Source organism: Phyllobates terribilis, unplaced genomic scaffold, assembly GCF_046119375.1.
Source record: "Phyllobates terribilis strain yellow unplaced genomic scaffold, ASM4611937v1 Scaffold_4__5_contigs__length_816908805, whole genome shotgun sequence".
Lineage (NCBI taxonomy): Eukaryota > Metazoa > Chordata > Amphibia > Anura > Dendrobatidae > Phyllobates > Phyllobates terribilis.
Genome location: NW_027362764.1, coordinates 214,679,140 through 214,705,651, shown reverse-complemented (window position 1 = coordinate 214,705,651; position 26,512 = coordinate 214,679,140). Strand labels below are relative to the sequence as shown.

The 26,512-nt window shown below is 42.2% G+C and overlaps 1 protein-coding gene across 2 annotated transcripts in view; it reads right to left on the bottom strand.

Annotated features, from left to right (window-relative positions):
• The window catches only part of SH3BP5 (SH3 domain binding protein 5), a 108,871-nt gene extending 89,480 nt beyond the window's left edge, over positions 1-19,391 (bottom strand). Inside the window, exon 1 of one of the 2 annotated variants that reach the window (XM_073678071.1) lies at positions 19,051-19,391. In XM_073678071.1, the coding sequence (XP_073534172.1) occupies positions 19,051-19,134 (84 nt within the window). In that variant the 5' untranslated portion in view covers positions 19,135-19,391. The remainder of the gene's footprint in view (positions 1-19,050) is intronic. The other variant, XM_073678070.1, reaches the window with a different exon arrangement.
• Positions 19,392-26,512: the final 7,121 nt, after the last annotated feature.

Genomic DNA, 26,512 nt, shown 5'->3' with positions numbered 1-26,512 from the left:
TTTGCTTACATGTTGCTAGAACATTGAGGGCAATAGTGTTTGTAATGGCCCGTCAGGCAACCTGTACATGAAATATGACTGGGTGTGATGAATATGTAAGTTACACTGGGGGGATCCTTACATTTAAGCAAAAGCTTGATTTTCATCTTATGCACCAAGCATCACAAGAAGGCTTATTCTGCACTGTTAACAGCTTTGTTATCCAGATCTATTATGTGTGATAATGCAATGCGAGTGACAGCCCTCAGGTCTACCTTAGAAACAAAATGAAGTCATCATGCTCACGGCTGAGTCCAGGAAAAGATGCAGACATGTGTATGTGTGTCTGTAAAGATTATTATTTGCAAAGCTAAATCACTATGTGTCCAGAGAAATAGGATGGGTTGAGAGTAGTGATGATCGAGCATGCTCGTTGCTCGAGGTTTACGAGCACCTATTATTTTCAGAGTGCTTGGGGGGGGGGGCTTGGAGTGGAGGGGGTCAGGTGGTTAAGTTTTCGTCACTCCGTGAACATGATTTGCGACTGTTTGTCAGCTTTAATACATGTAAGGAATGTTTTTCCAGCATTCCTCAAATGTATTAAAGCTGTCAAACAGTCGCAAATCATGTTCACGGAGATAAGAAAAAAAGTAACCCCCGAGCACGCTGAAGAAAATAGGTGCTCGCCCGAGCATGCTCGATTATCACTAGTTGAGAGTAGTAGTCTGCTTCTGCAGTGTCCATATGTAAAATTAAGAATAAAATAATAAAGTCCTTATAGTCACCTATCCGGAGATGTCCCCCGCTGTAATCCTCTGACCGCTGACGCTAAGGAGTTGGGGAGAATGACTCACTCCAGCGAGCGGGGCCCGGAGCTGCGCTCGGCGAGAGTTGTCCTGTCACTCACTGAGCTCAGCGCAACTCCAGGGCTCACTCGCTCGCTGCAGGAGTCATTCTCCCTTGCTCCTCTGTCAGCAGTCAGGTGGATTACAGCGGGGAACAGTATGAGTGAGTATGAGGATTTTATTATTTTATTCTTATTTTTACATATTGACACTGCAGGAGCAGACTACTACTTTCAACACTGTCCCTTGCTCGCAGCGCAAGCAAGGGACAATGATGAGGGCAGCTTTCAGCACTCGGCGCTTGAGAACAGCGCCAACTGTACATTGATTCCCAAGTGCCGGTACGCAAGCTCCTGATGCGGCATACACATGTGCCATATGGACATGTGAAACCAGCCTAATGCACTACAGCAGGGATGTCAAACTTAGACAAAGTCGAGGGCCAACCACACAGAACAATGGGCCCCACATGGGCCAACCACACAGAACAATGACCTCACATAGGGGTGGTGTTTCTGGTGTTACAGGCCAAAAATAACCACCCTGCAGGCCAGAATTGGCCCACGGGCCAGAGTTTGACATGTATGCAGTAGCCCCATCATAGAGGCAGAGGCAGGACAGGTGCAAAATAATGATAAAACAGCCACTCACAAACCTTTCAAGTCATGGATAAGGCTTTTATAGGGCACCAGTCACAAAGATAAGTGTGATGTACAGTGTCTGACTTACAGACCATTAGTGATGTTCATACTATTAGATCAGGTGGGCTGCCCAGCATTATACAAGTGCACCCCACAATGGCAGACACCCCAATTCCTAAAGCCATCTACTATGCAGTGCATGAATATTGTTCCTTCGTGTTCGTAAATACGATTGCAAAAGATAAAAAAAATATCACAGAAAAAAGGCAAAGAAATGATGCAAAGCAGGCATGAAGGTGTATTTTAAATAAATATTTTTTTCCTCCATTAATTTCTTCACTAAAACTATTCAGAAAAAAAAAAAAAAAAAACACTCTACAGAATGTGCACAGAGTCTTTTTCAGGTAGCCAAAAATATCCATCTTTCAAGTGGAACACGCTTCAGGAAGCGTTTTTCTCCGCTTTTGTAAACATTAAGTGTCTTTTTTTTTTATTTAATAGTTTTCGGTTGTTTCCAGAGCCCGCTTTTGACCACTGGTGTGTTTTTCTGAGCATTAAAACAAAAAAAGGGTTTGGTACTGTGTTAGTCAGTTGAAAAAGACTGCGCTCAGTGGGAAAAACAAGAATATTTATTTTATTAGATTACGTTACAAAGCGAGCTTTCGAGACTTCTTTCTGAACATTTTCTCAGCGTTTTTTGGGATTCTTTTGTATTGGAGCTTTCCAGACGTTTTTTTCCCCCCAACTACATTCAACATTGGAACCTGTAGCGGTTTTTCAAGCATAAATGCAGACAAAAACATTAAGAAAAGGTGCACGGGCATCTTCCAGGTGTTTTTTTGAGCCTTCACTTGGACAGGTATGGTAGGTGTGGAACATCTTCCAAGTGGAAAAAAAAAGTCTGAAGAATGGTCTACTCATGAATTTTAGCCCCCCTGGCATATTGACAACAGTAAAATGGCTAAAATAAGTGACCTGACCATTCTTCAGGCCACCACCATCTTATATGTGAAGTAAATACAAAAGAAAAAAAAAAGTCGGCGCAAAAGATGTCAAAGACGACTTTTCATGAAAAACACAGCCACTGATTTCTTGAAAGGACGCGGGTAAGCTGATGTCTAAAAGACATGGCGTACACATACCCTAATAATCCTGACTAGCAAACTGAAGTGTCAAATGTTTTTCTTTCATGTTAACATGTCTCTTGTTGCTTTAAGAAAAGAGGAAATGAATTAGCTGGGGAGGGATTACAATATACAATGAATATCCCACACATCGGCTTATTTAGCATGGAGGAAATTGAAGATTTCCTTTGAGAAAACTGTAGGGTCATCCTGAAAAATATCCTCTATATCCTCTTCACAAATGTTTCATTGAGTATTAAAGTGAGTATTCAGTGAAGCTGCTCCAACTGCACAATGGCTCCCAAATGTGTAAGATAACTCCAGAGTAAACGTACAAAACTCACAATTTGTCACAAATTGTTGCGTGTTTTCACTTTACATACAAACATCAAAACACAATAATTTTTTTTTTTCTTATTGTTACACAATTTATTTGGCCTTTTATATATATGGGATTAGGTGTACACTAAAAGGGTTCTCAAAAAAAAAAAAAAAAAAACAGCAAATGTCAAGAAAAAAAAAACACATTTGACCCTTATTACTTAGGAAATCAGCTGCAAAACAAAAAGAAAAATAAATGAAAGTAAAAAAAAAAATTGGGTTGCATATAGCAAGTGTGCACGATATGATATGTCTAGGCAGAGTAAAATGGAGTAGGGCGTGTCTGGAATAAAGCAAGGCATTGTGAACTCGTATAACCCCATTTATACACATGTCCAGTAATCATGTGTTGAAAGAGATCCAGCAGCACTTGGTGATCTTAGTAGGAGAAAAAAAATTGGAAAATGGATCCATTAAACAGCCATCCATTTTCTTGCAATTATAACAGATTTATTTTTTGTTAATTAGTGGCTCAGTTTCAATCGAATGATTACTGGGAATGTGAATTTAGCTTAACATTTACAAAAAGTAGTAAGTGGAGTGGGGGTGCTTCAGTGGGGTTTTACTGGTATATTGTGCACCCTATGTCCAAGCTAAAGACATATTTAAACCTACAGTTCACGAATACTCTGCGGCACCCAGGGGACCATATTGGAGTATAGCTGGGTGTGTTAGAAACATAGAAAATAATCACTTAAATTTTCTAACAGTTTCTTCCTTAAAGCTAATAATTTATATATATAATCAGTTGTGTTGTGCAGAAGTCTGGAGGAAACACAGCTGATAGTCCTACTGAATAGACTGTTAGAATTTGTATTATGGCAAGAAAAAAGCAGCTAAGTGAAGAAAAACGAGTGGTCATCATTACTTTAAGAAATGAAGGTCAGCCAGTGCGAAAATTTGGGAAAACTTTGAAAGTGTCCCCAAGTGCAGTTGCAAAAACCATCAAGCGCTACAAAGAAACTGGCTCACATGAGTACCGCCCCAGGAAAGGAAGACCAAGAGTCACCTCTGCTTCTGAGGATAAGTTTATCCAAGTCACCAGCCTCAGAAATCGCAGGTTAACAGCAGCTCAGATTAGAGATCAGGTCAATGCCACACAGAGTTCTAGCAGAAGACATCTCTTCAACAACTGTTAAGAGGAAACTTTGTGCAGCAGGCCTTCATGGTAAAATAGCTGCAGGAAACCACTGCGAAGGACAGGCAACAAGCAGAAGAGACTTGTTTGGGCTAAAGAACACAAGGAATGGACATTAGACCAGTGGAAATCTGTGCTTTGGTCTGAGGAGTCCAAATTTGAGATCTTTGGTTCCAACCACAGTGTCTTTGGGCGACGCAGAAAAGGTGAACGGATGGACTCTACATGCCTGGTTCCCATCGTGAAGCATGGAGGAGGAGGTGTGATGGTGTGGGGGTGCTTTGCTGGTGACACTGTTGGGGATTTATTCAAAATTGAAGGCACACTGAACGAGCATGGCTACCACAGCATCTTGCAGCGGCATGCTATTCCATCCGGTTTGCGTTTAGTTGGACCATCATTTATTTTTCAACAGGACAATGACCCCAAACACACCTCCAGGCTGTGTAAGGGCTATTTGACCAAGAAGGAGAGTGATGGGGTGCTACGCCAGATGACCTGGCCTCCACAGTCACCAGACCTGAACCCAATCGAGATGGTTTGGGGTGAGCTGGACCGCAGAGTGAAGGCAAAAGGGCCAACAAGTGCTAAGCATCTCTGGGAACTCCTTCAAGATTGTTGGAAGACCATTTCCGGTGACTACCTCTTGAAGCTCATCAAGAGAATGCCAAGTGTGCGCAAAGCAGTCATCAAAGGAAAAGGTGGCTACTTTGAAGAGCCTATAATATAAGACATATTTTCAGTTGTTTCACACTTTTTTGCTAAGTATATAATTCCACATGTGTTAATTCATAGTTTTGATGCCTTCAGTGTGAATGTACAATTTTTATAGTCATGAAAATACAGAAAAATCTTTAAATGAGAAGGCGTGTCCAAACTTTTGGTCTGTACTAATATATATATTATATATACACACACACACACACACACACACCTCTCTAAGATGATTCACAGCGACTCTGTTTCTTTGTTTCCCGCCATCCCTTCCCCATACCCTATTTTCCTTTAACCTTTATACCCTTTTTCCATATCCAGTCTCCCCTCCCTTCTTTCTTTCCATTCCTATCCCCTTATTCCAAGTTTTTGTGATTTGCATTTTTTTTTCTCTTTTCCCCACCCCGTTTCCCTTATTATTGTAAAATTCCCTTAATAAAATTAGTTTGATGAGAAAATTCAAATGTTTGCCGATACCATAAAATGTTTCCTATACTAGTAAATGTATACCTAGTCATCAAGAAGGGAATGGCAATATTTAAAAGCTCAACCTCTTGGAGAAAAGTAAAAAAAAATATCGTAAAAAAACAGCTGTAGACAAAACGCAAAGATGTGATAAATTTATAAAAATAAATAAATAAAAAAAAAAAAAAACACACTACAAATATAAATAATGCAGCCGTCAACAAACCAGCCCCATTCATTATTACATTGTCACCTATTTTTGTGTATTTTATACATGTTCATCTGTGGATTTTATTTTGATTTTTTTTCCATGTTTGCTATTGTGAGCAGGGTGTGGGGTTTCTACAAGTTTTCAGCGGATTCATCCATTGCGGTTTTTTAAAGTGTCATACGATTTTGACACAAATGTACTCCAGTTTCCCCTATGGAAAGATTGTGTGTGTCACATTTTGGCGCAAATTTTTCAACATTGTAGGGAGACATTTGACTTTTTGAGCTTTAAGTTGCAAAAACAAAGACAAAAATAAAAGGCCGTTTTTTATTTTGTACAAAATTCATTAACTACGTACGCCATTTTGAAGAGTTTGGTGCATTCAAAACTTCAATAAATACTACAAGGCAAAAGGAGACTTAAAGGCGTTGCCCGATCTAAATCGATAAGTCTGCAGTCATTCTCTGTGACTGCAGACTTCTGAATCCCCCCAACACATGCACTGTGCGCTGCAAGGATTCGTGTATGTATGCATTATACTCCGGAGCAAAAGTCGTCTAGTGACAGGGCCGGCTAGCGGGCACAACCTCGCTACATATAAATGTATGGCGCGAGGCCACATCTACTAGACGGTTTCTGCCTGGGAGTATGCATACCACATACGTACCCTCAGGTCCTGGCGAGTCCCGGCAGCGCATAGTGCACGCATTGGGGTGGGGAGGGGGATCATAAGTCTGCAGTCACACACACAGTGACTGCAGACTTATCAATTTAGACCGGAGAACCCATTTAACCACTTCTTCGCGACCTTGGGATTTTCCGTTTTTGCATTTTCGTTTTTTGCTCCCTTTGTTCCCACAGCCATAGCGTTTTTATTTTTTGGGCAATATGGCCATGTGAGGGCTTATTTTTTGCAGGACGAGTTGTACTTTTAAACGCCATTACTAGTTTTACCATATCGTGTACTGGAAAACGGGAAAAAAAATTCCAAGTGCAGTGAAATTGCAAAAAAAAATGCAATTCCACAGTTGTTTGTTTTTTTTTCTTTCCACGTTCACTGGATGCTAAAACTGATCTGCCATTATTATTCTCTAGGTCATTACGAGTTTGTAGAAACCAAACATGTATAGGTTCTTTTTTATTTAAGTGGTGAAAAAAAAAGGTGCCATTTTTCCGAGACCCGTAGCGTCTCCATCTGGGGTAGGGTGAGGGCTTATTTTTTGCGCACCGGGCTGACGTTTTTATTGATACCATTTTGGAGTAGATACGATGTTTTGCTCGCCCGTTATTGCATTTTATTGCAATGTTGCGGAGACCAAAAAAACGTAATTCTGACGTTTGGAATTTTTTTCTCATTCTGTCGTTTACCGATCGGATTCATTCTTTTTTTATATTGATCGGGAGATTCTGAACACGGCGGTACCAAATATGTGTATGTGGGGTTTATTTTTTATTATTTTATTTTGAATGGGGCAAAAGGGGGGCGATTTAAAAACTTTTATATTCTTTTAATTTTAATATTTTTAAAAACATTTTTTTTTTCACTTTTTGCATGCTTCTATAGTCTCCATGGGAGACTAGAAGCAGCACTTGTCTGATCACCTCTGCTACATAGAGGTGATGAGCAGATCACCTCTATGTAGCAGAAATGCTCCTGTACTAAGCGCCGACCACTAGGTGGAGCTCATAGCGATCATTACATGACCACCACTGAGGTCTGCTGCAGACCCAGGGTTGTCATGCCCACCCATCAGTGACCCGCGATCACCTGATGGGGTCACCGATGGGCGGGGTAAGTGACGCACTTCTGGGCGGCAATGTTAAATGCCGCTGTCAGAGATAGCGGCATTTAACATGTGAACAGCCACGGGTGGATCGCGATTCCACCCGCGGCTGTTGCGAGCACATGTCAGCTGTAAGAATCAGCTGACATGTGCTCGGTTCAGCGCGGGCTCCGCGCCGGAGCCCTCACTGAACTGGGGGTGATGGCCTGGGGCGTACTAATACGCCCTGGTCCATTAAGGGGTTAAAGAACCCACAAATGAGGAATCTGGCTGATTTGTTTTGTATGAAAACACCCCAATGCATAAGCTTCTGCACAGGCCTCCTTGCATAAATACTGCATTTTTCCACTGTAGATTTTTGTGAAGAAAATCTGCTATGTTTAATTGTCCAAGCAAAGTGGATGTGATTTCATGAAAGCTCTCCGGCTGTGTGCCCACTGAGTTTTTCAAGCATTTTTGCCGCGGAATTTCCACAGCGAAGACGCTTAAAAAAAACGGTTGGTAATACGTGCCCATGGTCCCCAATAAAAAGCCGCATGTGCTGTGCACATGCTGCGGAAATTTCCGCTGCGGATTATCATTGCAGAAAAATAACCAGCATGTCCATTAATTTTGCGGACACGTAGCGTAATTGCCGCCATTGACTTGCATTGAAATCGCTTAATATCCGCATGACTACATCTGCACATGCGGATATTAAGCGATTCAATGTGCGGATGGTACCAGGGTCTGGAAAAGAGGAGACTCTCCTCCAGACTCGGGTACCATAGAACCTGTTAAAAAAAGAATTTAAAATAAAAAATAAAGATCATACTCACCTTCCGATGGCCCCCGGTCTCCATAGCGATGAGTCCGGTGTGTTGGGCGGCTCGCGATGGTCTAAAAGGACCTTCCATGACGTAATTTAGTCATGTGACAGGTTACGCGACCGCTGGCGTCAGCAGTCGCGTGACCTGTCACATGACTCAAGAGACCGGACGCAGGGGAGAAAAGACCGGAGGCCTTCGGAAGGCGAGTATAATCTTTATTTTTTACCATTCTTATTCTTTTTTTAACTATTACTTGGTCACACTATATAGATCCATGCCAGCTGGATTTATATAGTGTGACCAAGTTGTCAAGCACTTTTCCAAATGATGCTAAAATCGCTTGGAAAAGCGTTTTTGCATGCATTTCTGCATGCAGGTTGACAAACGCTTCTACCTGGCAGGAAAAACGCATGTAAAATCCGCATGCATTTTTCCTGCCAGGGAGATGCGGAAAAAATATGCAGAATTTCTGCATCGTGGGCACTTAGCCTAACCCAGAGTCTAAAGCCACAGCCCCACTATCAGTATTTGCTCAGTATTTTTTCTCAGGAGGGGGGAGCCAAAACCAGGTAAGGAACAATCAGAGAAAAGGTATAATAGAAACAAGTCACCAATTCTGCATTTATCACCAACTCCTGGTTTTGGCTCCCACTCTTGAGAAAAAATACTGACAGAATACTGACCAAATACTGATAGTGGGGCCGTGGCCTTAAGGCGATGCTATACTGTACATTTTTTTCAAAGTTTTCTCTCTATAGGCTTCTATGAGGAGCCAAAAACAAAACCACACATGCAAGTAAAAATGCAGTTGCATTTTTTCAAATGCAGAATCAAAGCTTCTCTGTAAAAAACTGCTTCAAATCTGCACCAAAAATGCATCAAATAAGGAGGAAACGCATTAAAAAACTGCAGCAATAATCAGAAAAAAAACATGCAGATAAGCAGCAGGAAAAATGAAGCATAAACACTACGTGTGAACACAGCCTAAGGCTAAGGTCCCATGATGATTGCTGGTGAGTTTTGATAATGCAGAAAAGTATTTATACACCATTTACCTAATTGCATGTTGTCAGCTGCAGATTTTTTTTTATATGTCATGTTTTAAATAAAAATACTTGTTTTGGAAGTATCCCGTTTGGCCAACGCTATTAACCAGCAGATTAACCCCATATCTGGGTTAATAGTGTTTATTCTGGTGACAGGTTCCCTTTACACTTCTGCAAAGATATTCTGTAACAATTATTTATTTTATTTTTTTTTACAACCCAAAAGAGGAAACATTTTGGTATAAAAAAAAAAAAAATTATACTAAAAAAAAAAATCCTTAATATAAAAAGGAGTAAGTGAACACAATTTCATTGGTGTCATGTATACAAACTATTTATCTTAGTAATGCTTGCTGGCAAAAAGCCCATGCCAAGACTGAAGAAGAGAGATCGTACAGAAGGTTGGGTAAAGTCCTGCGTAATTTCCTGATGACTCAAAACAGCCTGGGTGTAATAAAGAAAAAAAAAAAAAAAAATTAAAAAAGGAAGTCTGTCAGCCTAAACTGACAGTGTAGACGAAGCACATAGGCCTGGATTCAGCAAGCCATTTTTGACAGAATTTTGATATAAAATTGCTTGAAATGTGGAAATTAATTTTTTTAAAACACAAAATGTTACTATTTTTGTTGCTTCTATGTCAGTCCCATGCAGTCCTGACAAATTTGAAAGTGCTTAGTTGAGAGGCATTGTGGCCAATCGTGCCCTATAAATTTATCATAATTTCCTATTCCTGATCTAAGGGTCTAGACTTTTAGCTGAGATGAATCTGTGCTACAGTAAATTTATCACTTAAACATGAGCCATGTATGAGGGAGTCGGTGTCGTTGAGTCAGAGTCTGAGTCATGGAAATTGAGGAGTCTAAGTCGGAAGTTTGGCTTACCGACTCCACAGCCCCGTTTTATAGTACAGGCAAAAACACAGCAAAACTGTAATCAAACTATTTTTTCTTCCGTGCCAGCATCAGGAGCAGGCAGTCACATGACCACAAGTATGTGACATGTATACTTCCGGCCACATGCCAGTTAGACGTGCGCGGCCTCTCTCAACACAAGGGAATTGAGCGAAGTCTGGGACATGCATATTGCATACTTGCGGTTACTTGACAGCCCAGTCTTGCTGCCGACACTGGAGAATCCTGACAATGCGCGATGTCAAGATTCACAAGTTTGTGCTCATTTAAGGAGACTGACATGTTGCCCACGTAACACCTTGAAGAACAAGTGTAATGTTGTATTGTGTAACGTGAACCCAGACATACGGTGTATGTTGCCAGATGGAAAGGAGAGTTAGGGTTAACAGTTGGGACTAGCCCAGAGAGGGAGGGGCTTAGCTGAAGAGACAAAGACAGTTTCCTGTCAGGACATATAGGGCCCAGTGTGTGCAGAAAGCAGACCAAGGATCTGGTCAGTGACACATGTCCTGGGTGTCCCTAAAGGAAAAGGAGACCGTGACAGAGGATAACAAGATCCTAGTGGAAAGAAGAACAGACGTGACCGAAAAATATAGTGATCGATTGGAAACGGGTCCTGAGAGAGAACGCTTAGTGGTACAACCCAGAGTTTATAACTCGGAGAGGTAACGGACCAAGAAGGGACATAGTGTGTGAAATGAAGAGAGAGCCCCGGGCGGGAGTTCCAAAGCATCAGAGACAGAGAAGTTAAGTTGCAGAACTGCGGATTGAGAATAGGACTCTTGCTAACTGGACTGTATTACTGAGCTGGGTTGTGGTGAAGTAGAGTGAAACAGCGAAGATAATGTAATAAGAGAGTAAAGAGGAAGGAACAGAAACTGTGTGAAAAAATGCTATGAAACACTCATAAAGATGTGTGCCCACTACCTACTGCATATAATTCCCACAACGTTATCGTTAAGTAAAAGAGTTTATTTTGGACTGGTGGTCTTCCTCATTGAAGTCCTCAACATCTGGCCCTGGCCAACTAAAGTCATCGGTACCTAGTCTATGGCTACTGCCCCGCGCCACGTTAAAGTCACAGGGGTGAATGCAGACTTTCGTGCCAATCCTGGACAACTCTTTGTCCGAGTTTGCTTGTGTAGTCGGGACAGAGAGCTAGCTGCCTTCTGCCCATTTAAGAATGATCCTGCATGAGTATTTGGACATCTGTAAAAATAGCAGTTTTAAGTATTGTATATGGGCACCATTACCTGTTTTAGGTTTTATTATATTGCTTCATAAACCACAAATTATCCTCAAAAAGGGTCATATAATTCTGAAATAAGCAGAAGTACCCAAATCTTACTGCAGGGATTTTACATTTTGGTTAATACAAGTGATACTCACTTGGAAGAGATGCAAGAAATCTAAATCTAGGTCAGTGCTATCCATTAGCAAAATGTATCTAAACAGTCAGTGAACTCAGTATGGGATTGTGAGGCAGAGTGGCAGAGTCTGAGCTGGAAGGCAAGTTCTAGAAATACTGAACATTCATACAGAACGTCACCGACCTGAAAGCCAAACGCTCAACTCCTCCGCTCATATGCCAGTCACTGTATTTCCCCGTATTCAAATAATAAATAAAAGAAGCTCTGCTGCAAGGCAACAGTTTTAACCACTGAGCCACCACACTGCCCATATGATGTTTTAGAGGTATCTTTTTTTTTTAGACACTAAAAATTACAAAGATAAATAAAATTTGCAATAGGATAGGAAGTTCTGTAGTTTCTTCTGTCTCAGCACAGAGGGAAATGGTTCTTCCTCCCACCTGTGTCGAGACTTCAGCGAAGCATGTGACTGAATGAGTTTGGCTGTTGGCCCTACCATGTTCAAAGCAGCACGCCATCGATTCAGCCTTCTCAGAAAGCATCGTCTGCAGTGCCGACGCCAGAGCGACAATGCAGCAGCCAAAAAATTAGTTCAGAAGCTCTTGGTGTCTACTCAGGCAGAGCCGCTGTGCTCAGTTACCGACTGTAGAGAATTCAAAGAAAAAAAAAACACTTTTTTTTTTTTTAAATTTAAAAAGAGGTTGTCCACTATTTTTACATTTATGACCTATCCTATGTCTGATTGGCCAGGATCCAACACCCAGCACCCCCCACTGATCAGCTGTTATCGGCAGAGGCCGCCAGCCGGAAGTACTTGCCGAGCTACTCCGTCTTCTAGTAGTGGCTGTCGCAGGGTACTGCACATCCGCCTCCTATTCAAATCAATAGGAGGCGGATAGGTCATCAATGTAAAAAGTAGTGAACAACGAACCTCTTTAAACTTTAGCAGGTGCTTAGCCAAGAAACAGCTAGAAAAGAAGACAAAGCACAAAGGTCCATAAGGCTAAGTTCCCACGATGAGCTTTTAACATTGCAGATTTTCTGCACCTATTAAGTAAATTAGGCTAGTTTTTTTTTCATTGCGTTTTTGACTCTTTTTGGTTTGTCATACTTTAAATATAGATACTTTGTTTTTATATTTCCTTTTATTTGGCTTTGACAAAACTTCATGTGCATATTGCATGCGCTCTTATTAGTGCATTTATCTAATGCAAGTCTATGCGGACATCTGCACATAAAACTCAGCGTACCTGCAAGAGAAATTGACACATTGCAAATCTGAAACACGCACCACAGGTCAGTTTATGCAGAATTAAAAAGAAGCACAGTGGGCAGGAGATTTCTGTACATCTATAAAACTTTGCTGGAACTGTAGAACGCTGCGCTTTAGTACAGCGAAAATATGCAGCTTCAAAAACTCATTGTGGGCACAAAGACAATCGTCAATGGGCTCTGCACAACAGAGTTATTAGAATTGGGTGCTGGGGAAAGTCACGTACATTTCCAAAAAACATCTAAACATATTAATATATATACAGTGCCTACAAGTAGTATTCAACCCCCTGCAGATTTAGCTGGTTTGATAAGATGCAAATAAGTTAGAGCCTTCAAACTGCAAACGAGAGTAGGTTTTATGAACAGAAGCATAAATCTTACAAACCAAAAAGTTATGTTGCTCAGTTGAATTTTATTAAATTTTAAACATAAAAGTGTGGGTCAATTATTATACAACCCCTATGTTTAATATTTTGTGGAATAACCCTTGTTTGCAATTACAGCTAATAATCGTCTTTTATAAGACCTGATCAGGCCGCACAGGTCTGTGGAGTTATCTTGGCCCACTCCTCCATGCAGATCTTCTCCAAGTTATCTAGGTTCTTTGGGTGTCTCATGTGGACTTTATTCTTGAGCTCCTTCCACAAGTTTTCAATTGGGTTAAGGTCAGGAGACTGACTAGGCCACTCCAACACCTTGACTTTTTCCCTATTGAACCAGGCCTTGGTTTTCTTGGCTGTGTGCTTTGGGTCGTTGTCTTGTTGGAAGATGAAATTACGACCCATCTTAAGATCCTTGATGGAGGAGCGGAGGTTCTTGGCCAAAATCTCCAGGTAGGCCGTGCTATCCATCTTCCCATGGATGCGGACCAGATGGCCAGGCCCCTTGGCAGAGAAACAGCCCCACAGCATGATGCTGCCACCACCATGCTTGACTGTAGGGATGGTATTCTTGGGGTCGTATGCAGTGCCATCCAGTCTCCAAACGTCACGTGTGTGGTTGGCACCAAAGATCTCGATCTCATCAGACCATAGAACCATGAACCAGTCTGTCTCAGAGTCCTCCAAGTGATCATGAGCAAACTGTAGACGAGCCTTGACATGACGCTTTGAAAGTAAAGGTACCTTACGGGCTCGTCTGGAACGGAGACCATTGCGGTGGAGTACGTTACTTATGGTATTGACTGAAACCAATGTCCCCACTGCCATGAGATCTTCCCGGAGCTCCTTCCTTGTTGTCCTTGGGTTAGCCTTGACTCTTCGGACAAGCCTGGCCTCGGCACGGGAGGCCACTTTCAAAGGCTGTCCTGGCCGTGGAAGGCTAACAGTAGTTCCATAAGCCTTCCACTTACGGATGATGCTCCCAACAGTGGAGACAGGTAGGCCCAACTCCTTGGAAAGGGTTTTGTACCCCTTGCCAGCCTTGTGACCCTCCACGATCTTGTCTCTGATGGCCTTGGAATGCTCCTTTGTCGTTCCCATGTTGACCATGTCTGAGTGCTGTTCACAAGTTTGGGGAGGGTCTTAAATAGTCAGAAAAGGCTGGCAAAAGAGATCTTTAATCCACACATGTGAAGCTCATTATTCTTGGTGCCTGAACTACTTCTTAATACTTTAGGGGGACCAAACAGAATTCTTGTGGTTTGAGGGGTTGAATAATAAATGACACTCTGAATTAACTTTTTAAGTTTTAAAAAAAAAAAAAAAAAATTTGCTGCAGTGCATTTCCCACTTCCAGTCTGATCTACAGTACAAATGTCACAATGCCAAGTTAATTCCGCATGTGTCAACCAGCTAAATCTGCAGGGGGTTGAATACTACTTGTAGGCACTGTATATATATTTTTTTTTTTTTTTTAAGTAATATGTTTAGATGCAGGTACACAGTTTTCTAACTTCAGCTAAATGTGTCATGCCTTTGTGCAGAGACTTCACAGCGGCGTAGCATCATCTGCTGTCTTTCTGGAGCTGACCTCCCAATGGCGGAAATGGGAACAAGAGCGCTTCCTAATCATAGTAATAGAAGTGCAATATAACTCCACGTGAGTACATTAGGTGCGTGCTCACCTTCCACTGTGGGGCTACTACTGATGAACACACCAGTACATGTATATGTGGCAGTGTAGACTGCTTCACGCCGTCCTCTGGTGCCCTTCCAAAAGGAACCTTGGGAACAGTAAACAGTTGATCGTGATAACAGAACACTTTAGATCTACTCCTTATTCCATAGGTAAGAAGCTATTAGTAGGGCTCAGCAATGTCTCAGCATTTTCAAGATCTATGTTTGCCATCAGTGGATGAAAATATGCTTATTGACTCCAGGCTGAAAGCACAGCAGGTTTTAATACAGTGACAGCAAACAATCATCATCTTGAAGATGATGAGACATTTGCGGAGCCCCGCGAATAGCTTCTCACCTGTACAATGGGGAGTAGATCTTCAGCGTCTGAGGTGTCCTGTCATGTGCTATGTGGTATGGAGCCAAGGGGGATTCCTGTGCTGACGTATGTTGGAAATATGATATTTGATGGAGCATACCGCATGTTTTTTTTTATGTTGGATGCTTACAGATGTACAGCAAAGGCCAAAAAAAAAGGGCAGTTTATTGACCGAATTCATTGCAATTCTGCACAGAAGTCCAGTGGGCGGTCCTAATCAGTACTCGATAGCCATCTCTACATATAAACTCATAAGAGGTTAATCACCGCGTAGGTCTACCTATTGGATTCTTAAGATATTAGAACAATTCCTGGAATTCACATATAATATATGTCCATGCAATAAATACCCCATACACTACAATCACGGGATGCATTATACGACATACATATGTACCAGACTATAAAACGGCCATTCAGAAAGCTAATCATAACCCAAAAGAAAAAAACGAATACTCAGGTCATGGTATACAGAAAATAAACAATTAGCCAAACAATGTAAGACTAAAAAAACCTTTATTAGAAACATCAATTGGTTCTTGGTGGCACTAAAGAAAAAGTGCACACACGGATCTATACTAAACACAATGCCTTCATGTGAAGTACAATTGTAGAAACACAGGACCAAACTACACCATAGTATATTGATGCTGCAGATGCAATATGAGATATGTATTGTGTTAAACCCACATACTTTAGTATACAAAAGTGCAAAAAAGTGCAAAGTAGCCCTATCAAAACTTTAATTGTATATACGGTCAATGACCAAATAAGGCTACAAATCTCATATACCTAAACCACTGGCGATGCAGGTACAATTACTCAGAGTGGAGCTAAAGTTTATACATCTTGACAAATTAGAAAGTCTAAAGGGTATATATACAGACTACTAGATACATCATCCCTATAGTTCAATCATACACAACATGAAATGGAAATATCTGAATACCTGGTGGTCCGTCACTCCATGTGCTGCACGCCGACCCCGACGCGTGTTTCGGCACACCTTCGTCTAATTTGTCAAGATGTATTATAGTCTGACACATTGTTTGGCTAAATTGTTTATTTTCTGTATACCATGACCTGGGTGTTCGGTTTTTTCTTTTGGGTTACTATTGGATTCTTAAGAGTAGAATAAGCAGGGATGTAGATCAATAAATGATTAGTTATATTGACTCTTCTCTCATAAATATTATGTGTTGCTCCTGCTCAACAACCATGTGACAGGTTCGCTCTATGTCCAGTTCCTTTAATACAGACATTTTGACAATTTTGTCAAAATGATAACAGGAACAACATTCAATAACAAGAAAACCGGAGTGAAACTGCAGTGTGTGTTCATGTTATAGATGTATATCACATGGAAACTGCATCTCAATACATTTCTATAATTGTCACAGGACCACGATGATAACTTGTTTAATTGGTGGCAGAAAACGTCATTTTTATCCTAGTTAGGATGGAGCTGCAGTGTCCATGCTCGACCAGCGCTCCATTCATTCTCTATGGCACTGCCGAGTGATTCGCTTTTCCCAGCATCCCCCATTGGGAATTAATGGGACGACAATCAGGCGTGCGCACTGCAGATCCATTCCAACTAGGATAAAAGTGTCCCATTGGGGATGAAAATTCCCCATTCTGTCAATCAGTAAGTTATTGCCTATGATGTAACACATGATCTGGTATCTGTCCACCACCCTACTCGTCCTCTACATTCCACTAATGACCTAAGACTAACATCCACTGTAAGGACTCATTCACACGTTCATGTTTAAACATATACGTTTAAAAAAAAAAAAAATGTACAGTTGTCAGTGTTTTGCAACAGTGCATCATTCACGTGTCCGTTTTTTTCAACAGTGTGACATCAGTGTTTTTCATGGATGGATGAATTGCAGAGCCTCTCCTATCCTTCGCAATGTTATATACGGACAGCAAGCGGATGCCATCTATGTGCTGAACGTGGTTTTCATAGACCCATACAGTTGTATTGGTACTTTTTATCCGTGATATCGGAAAAAAAAAAATAGACATGTCTCCGTGAGTTTTGCACAGACTGTACATGAAAAAATGCGGAAATGTGAATAGCACCATAAACTATAATGGGTGCATGTTCTATCCGTGAAAAAACTGATACAACCCGTACATGCAAAATGGATGTCTGAATGAGGCCTAATCAGGACCTCCCACTCCCGTCTCCATGACTTCTCGCATGCTGCACCAGTTTTCTGGAATGCACTACCCAAAGCAATCCAGTTAACGCCCAGTATCCACACATGCCCTAACAATACATTTCTTTAGAATAGCCTATCACGATTCCCTGTTCTCCCTTCTATGCACTCCGTAGGACTTTATATTGTACACATACTGGCTGGTGACCGGTTCATGCAGTGTTATTTGAATGCCCCTCTCATATTATTGGCTACACCTTATGCGACAAGTACTTTTATTTTTACCTTTTGGGTCTCCCCTATTTCCTCAGACTGTAAGCCTACATGCAGGGCCCTCACTCCTCTTGGTATGTGTTGAATTAAGTGTAAACTCTGTGCTGTATTTAATTGTCTGTACATATCCCCTCTGTATTGTAAAGTGCCGCGGCATATGTTAATGCTACAGAAATTATATTCATTGAGGGATCTATTTCCAGACAGACATTCTGAAAAAAACAAATCAGTTGATGGCACTGGAGGTAGATCTGGGCATCGATCTGTGCAGTCTAGCTTTCTGAAAGATCAATTCTCACTTTCCTATTGTTCTGGAAGTTTTTTTTTTGTCTTTATTTCTTCGATAGGGGGAACCGTACAACGAATATCTCCAGTAGAAAGCAAAAGGCTCATGCAGACGTCCATGAATCTTGGAGCACAATGCACAGACTGGCCCCAGGTCGCCCGACCCCAGCTTCACAGAAATACATGGAGCCGCCATGCTCGGGTCAGGAGACCCGCGGACAGGCTGGGCATTAGCAGTCCTTGCTCGTACCCATCTGCAGGAGCCCTAGCCCTAAAGATCACATGTACAACATGATTTGATACACATAGTTCTAAAGCAAACTAGAACATACTCAGACATCTCTTATATCACACCACATTCACTTACAATTAGAAACACCCTTTAGGCAATTACAGCAGCTCCAATTAGATTTGTTGATTTCATTAAAGGACCGGACATGGTAATGTTTAACAAAAATGCCTTTCTCTGGCTGTTTACATACACGTCACTGACTAACCAGACCCCAGATCGCAGCTCCAAACATATTACAGAAAACAAATTCCACGTTATCAGATTTTCTACGTTTCTTAAGCACCAGTCCTATTAAATTTGCGATCATGAGAAAGCACCTCGGCCAATGCAATCAAATCCCCTCCAATCCTTTGTTTCCTGGCCACGTGCAAAAATACCTGTGCCATGTGGCACTGTGGGCACAAGTAATATTTAATAGTGACATATGGATTCTACACAGACAGAGAATGTTACTGATAATACACATTATATACTAGGAGACCTCCAGAGAATCCCCCGCTGCTGAAGGTTTTACATGTCTCCCTGCCAATGCCGCCGGGCATGGGCACATACCCAATACTTGTTTTTAAAGACCCATTTCCAATGAATGATTCCAGTACTGATGACAGCGGCATTTAATCTGACCTTGTGATGTGTGAGCAGAGTGGGGTCCAAGTGCCATGCCTGTATTGTGCCCGGCGCCCTGCAGATGAATATCTTGTGGCTGTATACACACACACGACATATTGCTACATATATAGTAATGGGTTATATTGCACCATGACCTGTCATTATACACAGGGCACTAACGTCCTCACAGACTGCACCGTCATGTAGGATCCCTGTGGTGCCCACATGCCATAATACACCTCCTGCCCGTCTCCTGGTGGCACACAATGGCAGTGCCCGTGCAGTCAGTACCTGTATTCTGGGGTCCACCTCCTCCTCTTCCTCGGGCTGCACAGTCTCATGGCCTTTGCCTCCTCGTATCCCCGTTGTTTCCATTATGCGGCAGACATACGTGAGCCAGGAGGCTGCCGGCACCGGAGGACGCAGGGCTGAGCTCACCGCCTAGTCCCGGGCACACACTGCAGGAGCGGAGCCTGGGCGGCGAGCTGCTCCTAGCCTGGAAATGAGGCGGCAGAGGGAGGAGCAGCGCCGCCCCCGGTCACCGACAGCCAGGGCTCATTACTGAGGGAGATAGTAGTGACCGACTGTGTGCCTGCTGCTGCTGCTGTACATGCCTGCATGTGGTCTCTCCATCCATCTACTCATCATATGTTTACAGTCTGTCAGTTATTCTGTCTGTCCATCCATCAGTCTGAGGCCACGGTCCCACTATCAGTATTTGGTCAGTATTCGGTCAGTATTCAGTCAGTATTTTTTTTCAGGAGTGGGAGGCAAAACCAGGAGTGGGTGGTAAATGCAGAATTGGTGACTTGTTTCTATTATACCTTTTCTCTGATTGTTCCTCACCTGGTTTTGGCTCCCACTCCTGAGAAAAAATACTGACTGAATACTGAACAAATACTGATAGTGGGGCCATGGCCTAAGGCTGTGATTACAATTTACACATAGCGTTTTTTTGCTGCTTTTTAGCCATTTTATGCACCATAATGCGCAATAACAATCTTCTCTGGTTATTGAGGTTTTGCTGCATTTTCCTCTCTATTTGATGCGTTTTTGGTGCTTTTGAATGTATTTTTTAGAACAGAAAAGCTGCAACTGCGTGTGAAAATAAAAGCGCCAAAAAAACTGCACAGTTCAACAGCGTCCTTAGGCAGTGTTCACACCTTGTGTTCGCTGTAAAATTACCGTGTTTTTACCACGCTGCAAAACCGCATTGTAAAAGAAGTGATTGGTCCGTCCTGGCCTTTCTCAGGAGACGCTCTGTACTTTACGCTACAAGTCAATAGTAAAGCGAAAAAGATTCCTGGAAAATGGCCGCGTGTCCTTTGGAACATTTTGCCATCGGTTTTGCTTTAAGAAAATACGCTCGCTGTTTCTTCATTACTCAATGGAGTGAAAAAAAAGTCACAAAAACCATGGGAAAATTCTCCCAAAAAAAAAAGCTGACACACAAAACCATGAAGCAGTCAATTCTCAGGAAATGACTGGGGGAAAAAAACAACACAAATGACTCTTGAGGAATTAAAAATGCTTCCGGAGCATCTTCTGTTTGGTAAACTCAGCAGGTTCACTTGAGTTTAAAAGATGTGGTGTGCACAAAGCCTTAGGGCAGCCACACATTGTCCAGGTTCCCGCAGCTGGTCGTCTGGTGCTTTCAATGGAGGTTCTGCAAATGAAAAGCGCCCAGGTCTACTCCTCCTTAGAGCTCATTCACAAGTCGGTTTTTCTCATATCTCTGGTTTTCACGGACAGCACTCGTACTTATGATATTTTATAGGGCTGTTCACATGTCTGATTTTTGTCCTAGGACCGAGTGGTCTATTTTAAAAAAATGAGACATGTCTGATTTTGGTCAATGCAAATCTATGGGTGCGTGAAAAAAATAGAACCACACTCGGATGCCATCCGAGTGCTCTCTGATTTTCACCGACTGTCAGAAAGGAGAAGATGGGGACAGTTTTTTTTCTCTACGTCCTAGAAAAACTTATGGCACTAGGACCACTCTCTGATCAAAGTCTGCTCGGAGAAATGATCCCATTGTATACATATACATGTCTGCTGAACAGGCCCATAGACTCCTATGAGCTCAACAAAGGGGAAGAGATTGTTCTTTCAGCATTTGATGGTCTGGTATAAATTAGGGTGCCAAGTTACCCTTTTTTCTGCTGTATCGGAAATAGCAGCATGGGTTGTGGGTAGACATATAAGGATGGCCTCTAGGCAACATAATGTAGCTTTACAGCAGACATTTGCATAAATTGGGCCCTTACCTTCAGCACATGTCAGAAATGTTTTCACATTTTCCCCAGTACGATCTTAGCGCGTGGTTTTAAATGATATGTTATGTAGATGTTATATAATATGATGAATCCTTTAGAACAGACCTGCACAACATGCGGCCCACTGGCCATATGCGGCCCTCCAAGGGATACTATGCCGCCTGCGGAGCTGTCCGGGATGTGGCTATCCTATATTGAAATGAATTCACGTCTTTCAGACATGAATACATTTCATCACTGTGGCGCCAGGACTAGGGCAGAGCAGCGCTTATCAACCCTCACCCTGATGTGCAGCAGCAAAGTGAGGTCAGCACGCTGCCCACTTCATCACACTGCTGCCGGCGCCGCACAGGAAGAGAAGACGTTGGGCCTCGGTAAGCCCTCCGTGGAGGAGGTGAAGATTAAATGTCATGTTACTTTAGATGAGGGGGGAGGGGAGAGTTGTGTTACTATGAGGGCACATAATGTGGCAATGGTGGACATTATGGGGGAGATTATGGGGCAATTAGGGGATTGTGAAAAGGGGACATAGTACAGAGCGGGGCAATGGGGTTGGACACTTCGAAAGGGACAGTTTGGGTGAGATATGGAAAGGGGCAGTATGTGGGGGGACATTATGGAGAAGGGCTGTGTGGGGGATATTATATTGGGGGCATTATAGAGAAGGGCAATGTGGGGGATATTTTAGAGAAGGGCAGTGTGTGGAGGAGGATTTTGTGCAGGAAGCACAGTGAGGGGCAATTATTCAGGGGCAGAGCATAGGAGATATTTTTATTGATGGGGCAGTATAATGATGCTTTTATTTTTAAGGGCACTGTGTCGGGAAGTGCTGCTGAAGATGGAGAAGAGGGAAGTCTGTAAAAACGGGCTCTGTACAGCAAATCTCATCTTGGCATCTGTGCTACATGGAGACAAAAGGGAAGGGAACGACTCCAATCAGAGAAGATGTCATCTATAAGGTACCTGGATGTAAATGTTTATTTGTGATACTGACTATGTCTCATCAGTACTGTGGTTCCTGTATGGACCGCAGTCTGATGATGGCTGGTAACAACAACTCCCAGCATCTCCTTACTATTGTTAAAGAAATACTGGGAATTGTAGGTTAATGCAATTCAAATGTATGGGGCTTACCTGACATTACAATTGATCACTATACTAAGCTTGGTGCTGTATATAAGTACTGATGGTGTTTCTTGTGCTGCTTTCATGTACTGATGGTCTCTGGCACTGAATTCATGTACTGAAAGTGTTTCTGGCACTGCAGTCATGTACTGACGGTGTTTCTGGCACTGCCCTCATACTGATGGTGGTTCTAGCGCTGTATTCATGTACCAATAGTGGTTCTAGCCATGCATTCATGTACCGTCTGTTTTTGCGCTGAATTCATATACTGAATATGTTATTGGTGCTGCATTCATGTACTTATGGTGGTTCTGATGCTGCATTCATGTACTGACCGTCGTTCTGGTGCTGCATTCATGTACTGATGGGTTCTTTCACTGCATTCATGTACTGACGATGGTTCTGGAGCTGCTTTCATGTACCGACGGTGGTTCTGCTGCTGCATTCATGTAATGATGGCAGTTATTATTCTGCATTCATGTACTGATGGTGGTTCTGGTGCTGCACTCACGTGCTAACAGTGGTTCTGATCTTGTACACATGTAGCAATCCATTACTTGTTTTATGGCTATGTTAAAACTTAAAAAGTGTCAAAACTTAGAGATTTGAGATTACTAGTAGGATTTGGCGAGTTTCTGCTCCAAAATGAATCAATTTAAGTTAGCGTGTGTTCACACTGATTTTTTTGGAGCAGAAACTGAGTAGTAACTCTCCAAATCCTTCTCAAATACTCAAAATATGGTTCTGGTGAAGTATTAATGTATTGATGGAGGTTCTGGTGATGTATTCATGTGATTACCCCTTTCAAAACAAAATGTGCAGACCTTGGGATAAGTTCAGTATCGCAATGTGGCCCTTGGACCAAAAAATGTTGCGCACCCCTGCTTTAGAAGCTCATCCATGCCCATCCTGTTGCAGTTTTGTTGTGAATGTGTGCACCTCCACTCCATTCAGATGGCGCACTGTGGAACCGGTTTTCTGGTTGCAGAATCCTATTTTCGAGATCCCATATCCAAAGGTTTGAGGATAACTTTCGCACCACTGGGGGTCCAACTCTGGCTTACAGTGATCAGCAATTTATCCCATAACCCATGGAGATGGAATAACTTGTCATTTTGGGAAAACCTCTTTAATATTATGTTACTAATCATTTGTTACTGTCCAATCTAATTTATGTATTGATTAAGAAGTTGCCATGTACTGCACAGGAAGTTAGTGCTTTATACATATAACCAGAATTATTATAATCTATTAGGGCAGGTGCAGATGGCCATAGATTCTCTCATCTGAGAGAATCAGATGGATTATGCAAATCACACTATGACCCAAGTTTGATGAGAGTATGAGCACAGTGTGATCCAATTCTCTTGGATGAAAAAAAATTCTCCTTCTCCATTCTGTCAGTGCACAGAAATCAGATTGCATAAAGATGTCATCCAATTGCAGTATGATAGTTGCCACACACTCATTGACTTGCATGGCCAAATGCGATCCGAATATTGGATCAAACTCGGGCATGCAGTCATTTTTTTCTTCAGACAGTCTCTGTCCAAGGAAAATATCGGACATGTGAACGACCTCATAATAACGTGGGTCTGAGTGCGATACGTTATTTTGTCTGCATGGGTCCTTATTCTGAGTGTCAATTTTTACTTTTTATAGAAGTTCAGATTTTGTGCAAAGTCCAAATTTTAAGAGTTTCAGATTTTTCCTGAATCTATAGATAAGGGATATCTTTCTATTTTGGAAAAAAAATGTTAGAGTATGTACACACAGCGAAGTTGTTTCAGGAAAATGCCGAAGCGTCTTCGTTGGCATTTTTTCTGTCTTTTTTTCTTGGCTGCGCCACTGGCCTCTTATTTTTGTAATGTAAACTTTAAATAGAGAGCGCCTTTCAAGGAGAAGTCACCCAAGGAATGAAGTTAATACTTCTTTTAACGGTTTCCTGGCATTCAAAGCCTGAAACGGGTAAAAGAAGTGACAAAAGACAGAACATATCCAAGTCATTTTTACATTGCTATGCATATGTTCATTCTTTTAGAATTTTGTTTAGCACTTTCTCAGGCAGAATCCACCTGAAAAAGACTTTGTGTGCACATACCCTAAATGTGTTGTCTAATGAAACTAGTCCCTTTCGATATGACCGGTGAGGTTGGGCTCTAAAGGGAAAGCTCGGTTCAAACACAACACATATAAGCTATCTGTAAGTTTTTATATTTTATTTACTTATTTTCCTCGCTTCGACAACCGACAATCCGGCTTCCACCCCCAGCATTTAACCAAAACTGCCCTTACGAAAATCACCAATGACTTACAGCCAAAGCTAACAGACAATTCTCTGTACTCCTTCTTCTTGACCTGTCCTCTGCTTTCAATACAGTTGACCACTGCCTCCTACTACAGATCCTCTCTTCCTTTGGCGTCAATGACCTTCCCCTATCTTGGATCTTCTCATACCTTTCTAAACGCACATTTAGTGTCTCCCACTCCCACACTACCTCCTCACCCCGCCCCCTCTCTGTTGGGGTCCCTCAAGGCTCTGTCCTAGGACCCCTACTCTTCTCAATCTATACCCTTGGCCTGGGACAACTCATAAAATCCCATTGCTTCCAGCACCATCTGTATGTTGATGACACCCAGATCTACCTCTCTGCTGTCCAGAATCCCAGCAGGTCTAGCAGCCATATCCTCCTCCTTCTTCTCCTCCCGCTTCCTCAAGCTCAATGTGGACAAAATTGAACTCATTATCTTTCCCCCATCTCGCATATCTTTCCCACCTGATCTTTCTATTACGATAAATGACATCACTCTTTCCCCTGTACCGACAATCCGCTGCCTCTGAGTAACCCTTGACTCTGCCCTGTCCTTCAAACCCCACATTCAAGCTCTCACCACCTCCTGTCACCTCCAGCTCAAAAATATTTCCAGAATCTGTCCTTTCCTCAACCCTCAATCTACTAAACTGCTTGTGCATGCCCTCATCATCTCCCGCCTCGACTACTGCAACACCCTCCTCTGTGGCCTACCTGCTTACACTCTCGCACCCCTCCAGTCCATCCTTAACTCTGCTGCTCGACTGGTCCATCTCTCGCCTCACTACTCCTCTGCTAACCCCCTTTGCAAATCCCTTCACTGGCTCCCATTTCCCCAGAGTATCCAATTCAAACTACTAACACTGACCTACAAAGCCATCCATAACATCTCTCCTCCGTACATCTCTGAACTAATCTCCCGATACATTCCCTTACATAATCTCTGGTCCTCCCAAGACCGCTTTCTCTCCTCCACACTTATTCGTTCCTCGCCCAATCGCCGCCAAGATTTCTCCTGAATATCCCCCATCTTATGGAATTCTGAGCCTCAACACGTCCGATTATCCACCACACTTGGATCCATCAGACGGAACCTGAAAACCCATCTCTTCAAACAAGCTTACAGCCTCCCATGACCTTGCTTACTGCCACCTCAACAACACCGGAGCTACTGCAACCCCTCAACCTACTGTCTCCTCCCCCGTTCCTGTAGAATGTAAGCCCACAAGGGCTGGGTGCTCTTCCCTCTGTACCAGTCTATCATTGTTAGTTTGTTTACTGTAAGTGATATCTGTATTTGGTATGTAACCCCTTCTTATGCACAGCACCAAGGAATCAATGGCGCTATATAAATAAATAATAATAATTATTTGTTTCGCTAATATAGCGCCATTAATTCTTCACCATAAACTCTTTATATACGTACATCATCATCACAGTCCCCATTGGGGCTCACAATCTAGATTCCCTATCAATAAGTCTTTGGAGCGTGGGAGGAAACCAGAGAACCCAGAGGAAACCATAGCAATCAAGGGGAGAACATACAAACTTGATGCAGATCTTGTCCACTCATTTACTATGCAGTTTGCTTTCATATCTTTTAAGGCATTTGTTTAGCATTTTATAAATATTAATAAAAAGCCGTTAATAAGTATAGATGAAAAACTCGGCACTCAAGTAGATGAACAAAAAAGGGTCATTTATTTATACAATCCAAAAATTGACAGTAATTTAAACCTTCATCAGAATAACAGAATAAGGCGGATTGCAAGAGAAGTGGTAATTAAGGAAGAAGGATACACTATAGTAGGTGAAATGTGCATCGCTGCGTTTTTTCTCTTGCAATCCACCTTATGCTGATGAAGGTCCAGATCAAGGACTGAAACGTCAAATTTTGGATTGTATAAATAAATTACTGTTTTTTGCATATCTACTTGAGTGCCAAGTTTTTTATCTATACTTACTAAGGGACTGGAGCCCTACTCAGGCACTAACGAACACACTTGGACTACCGTATACCATTGACTGTTATTTATA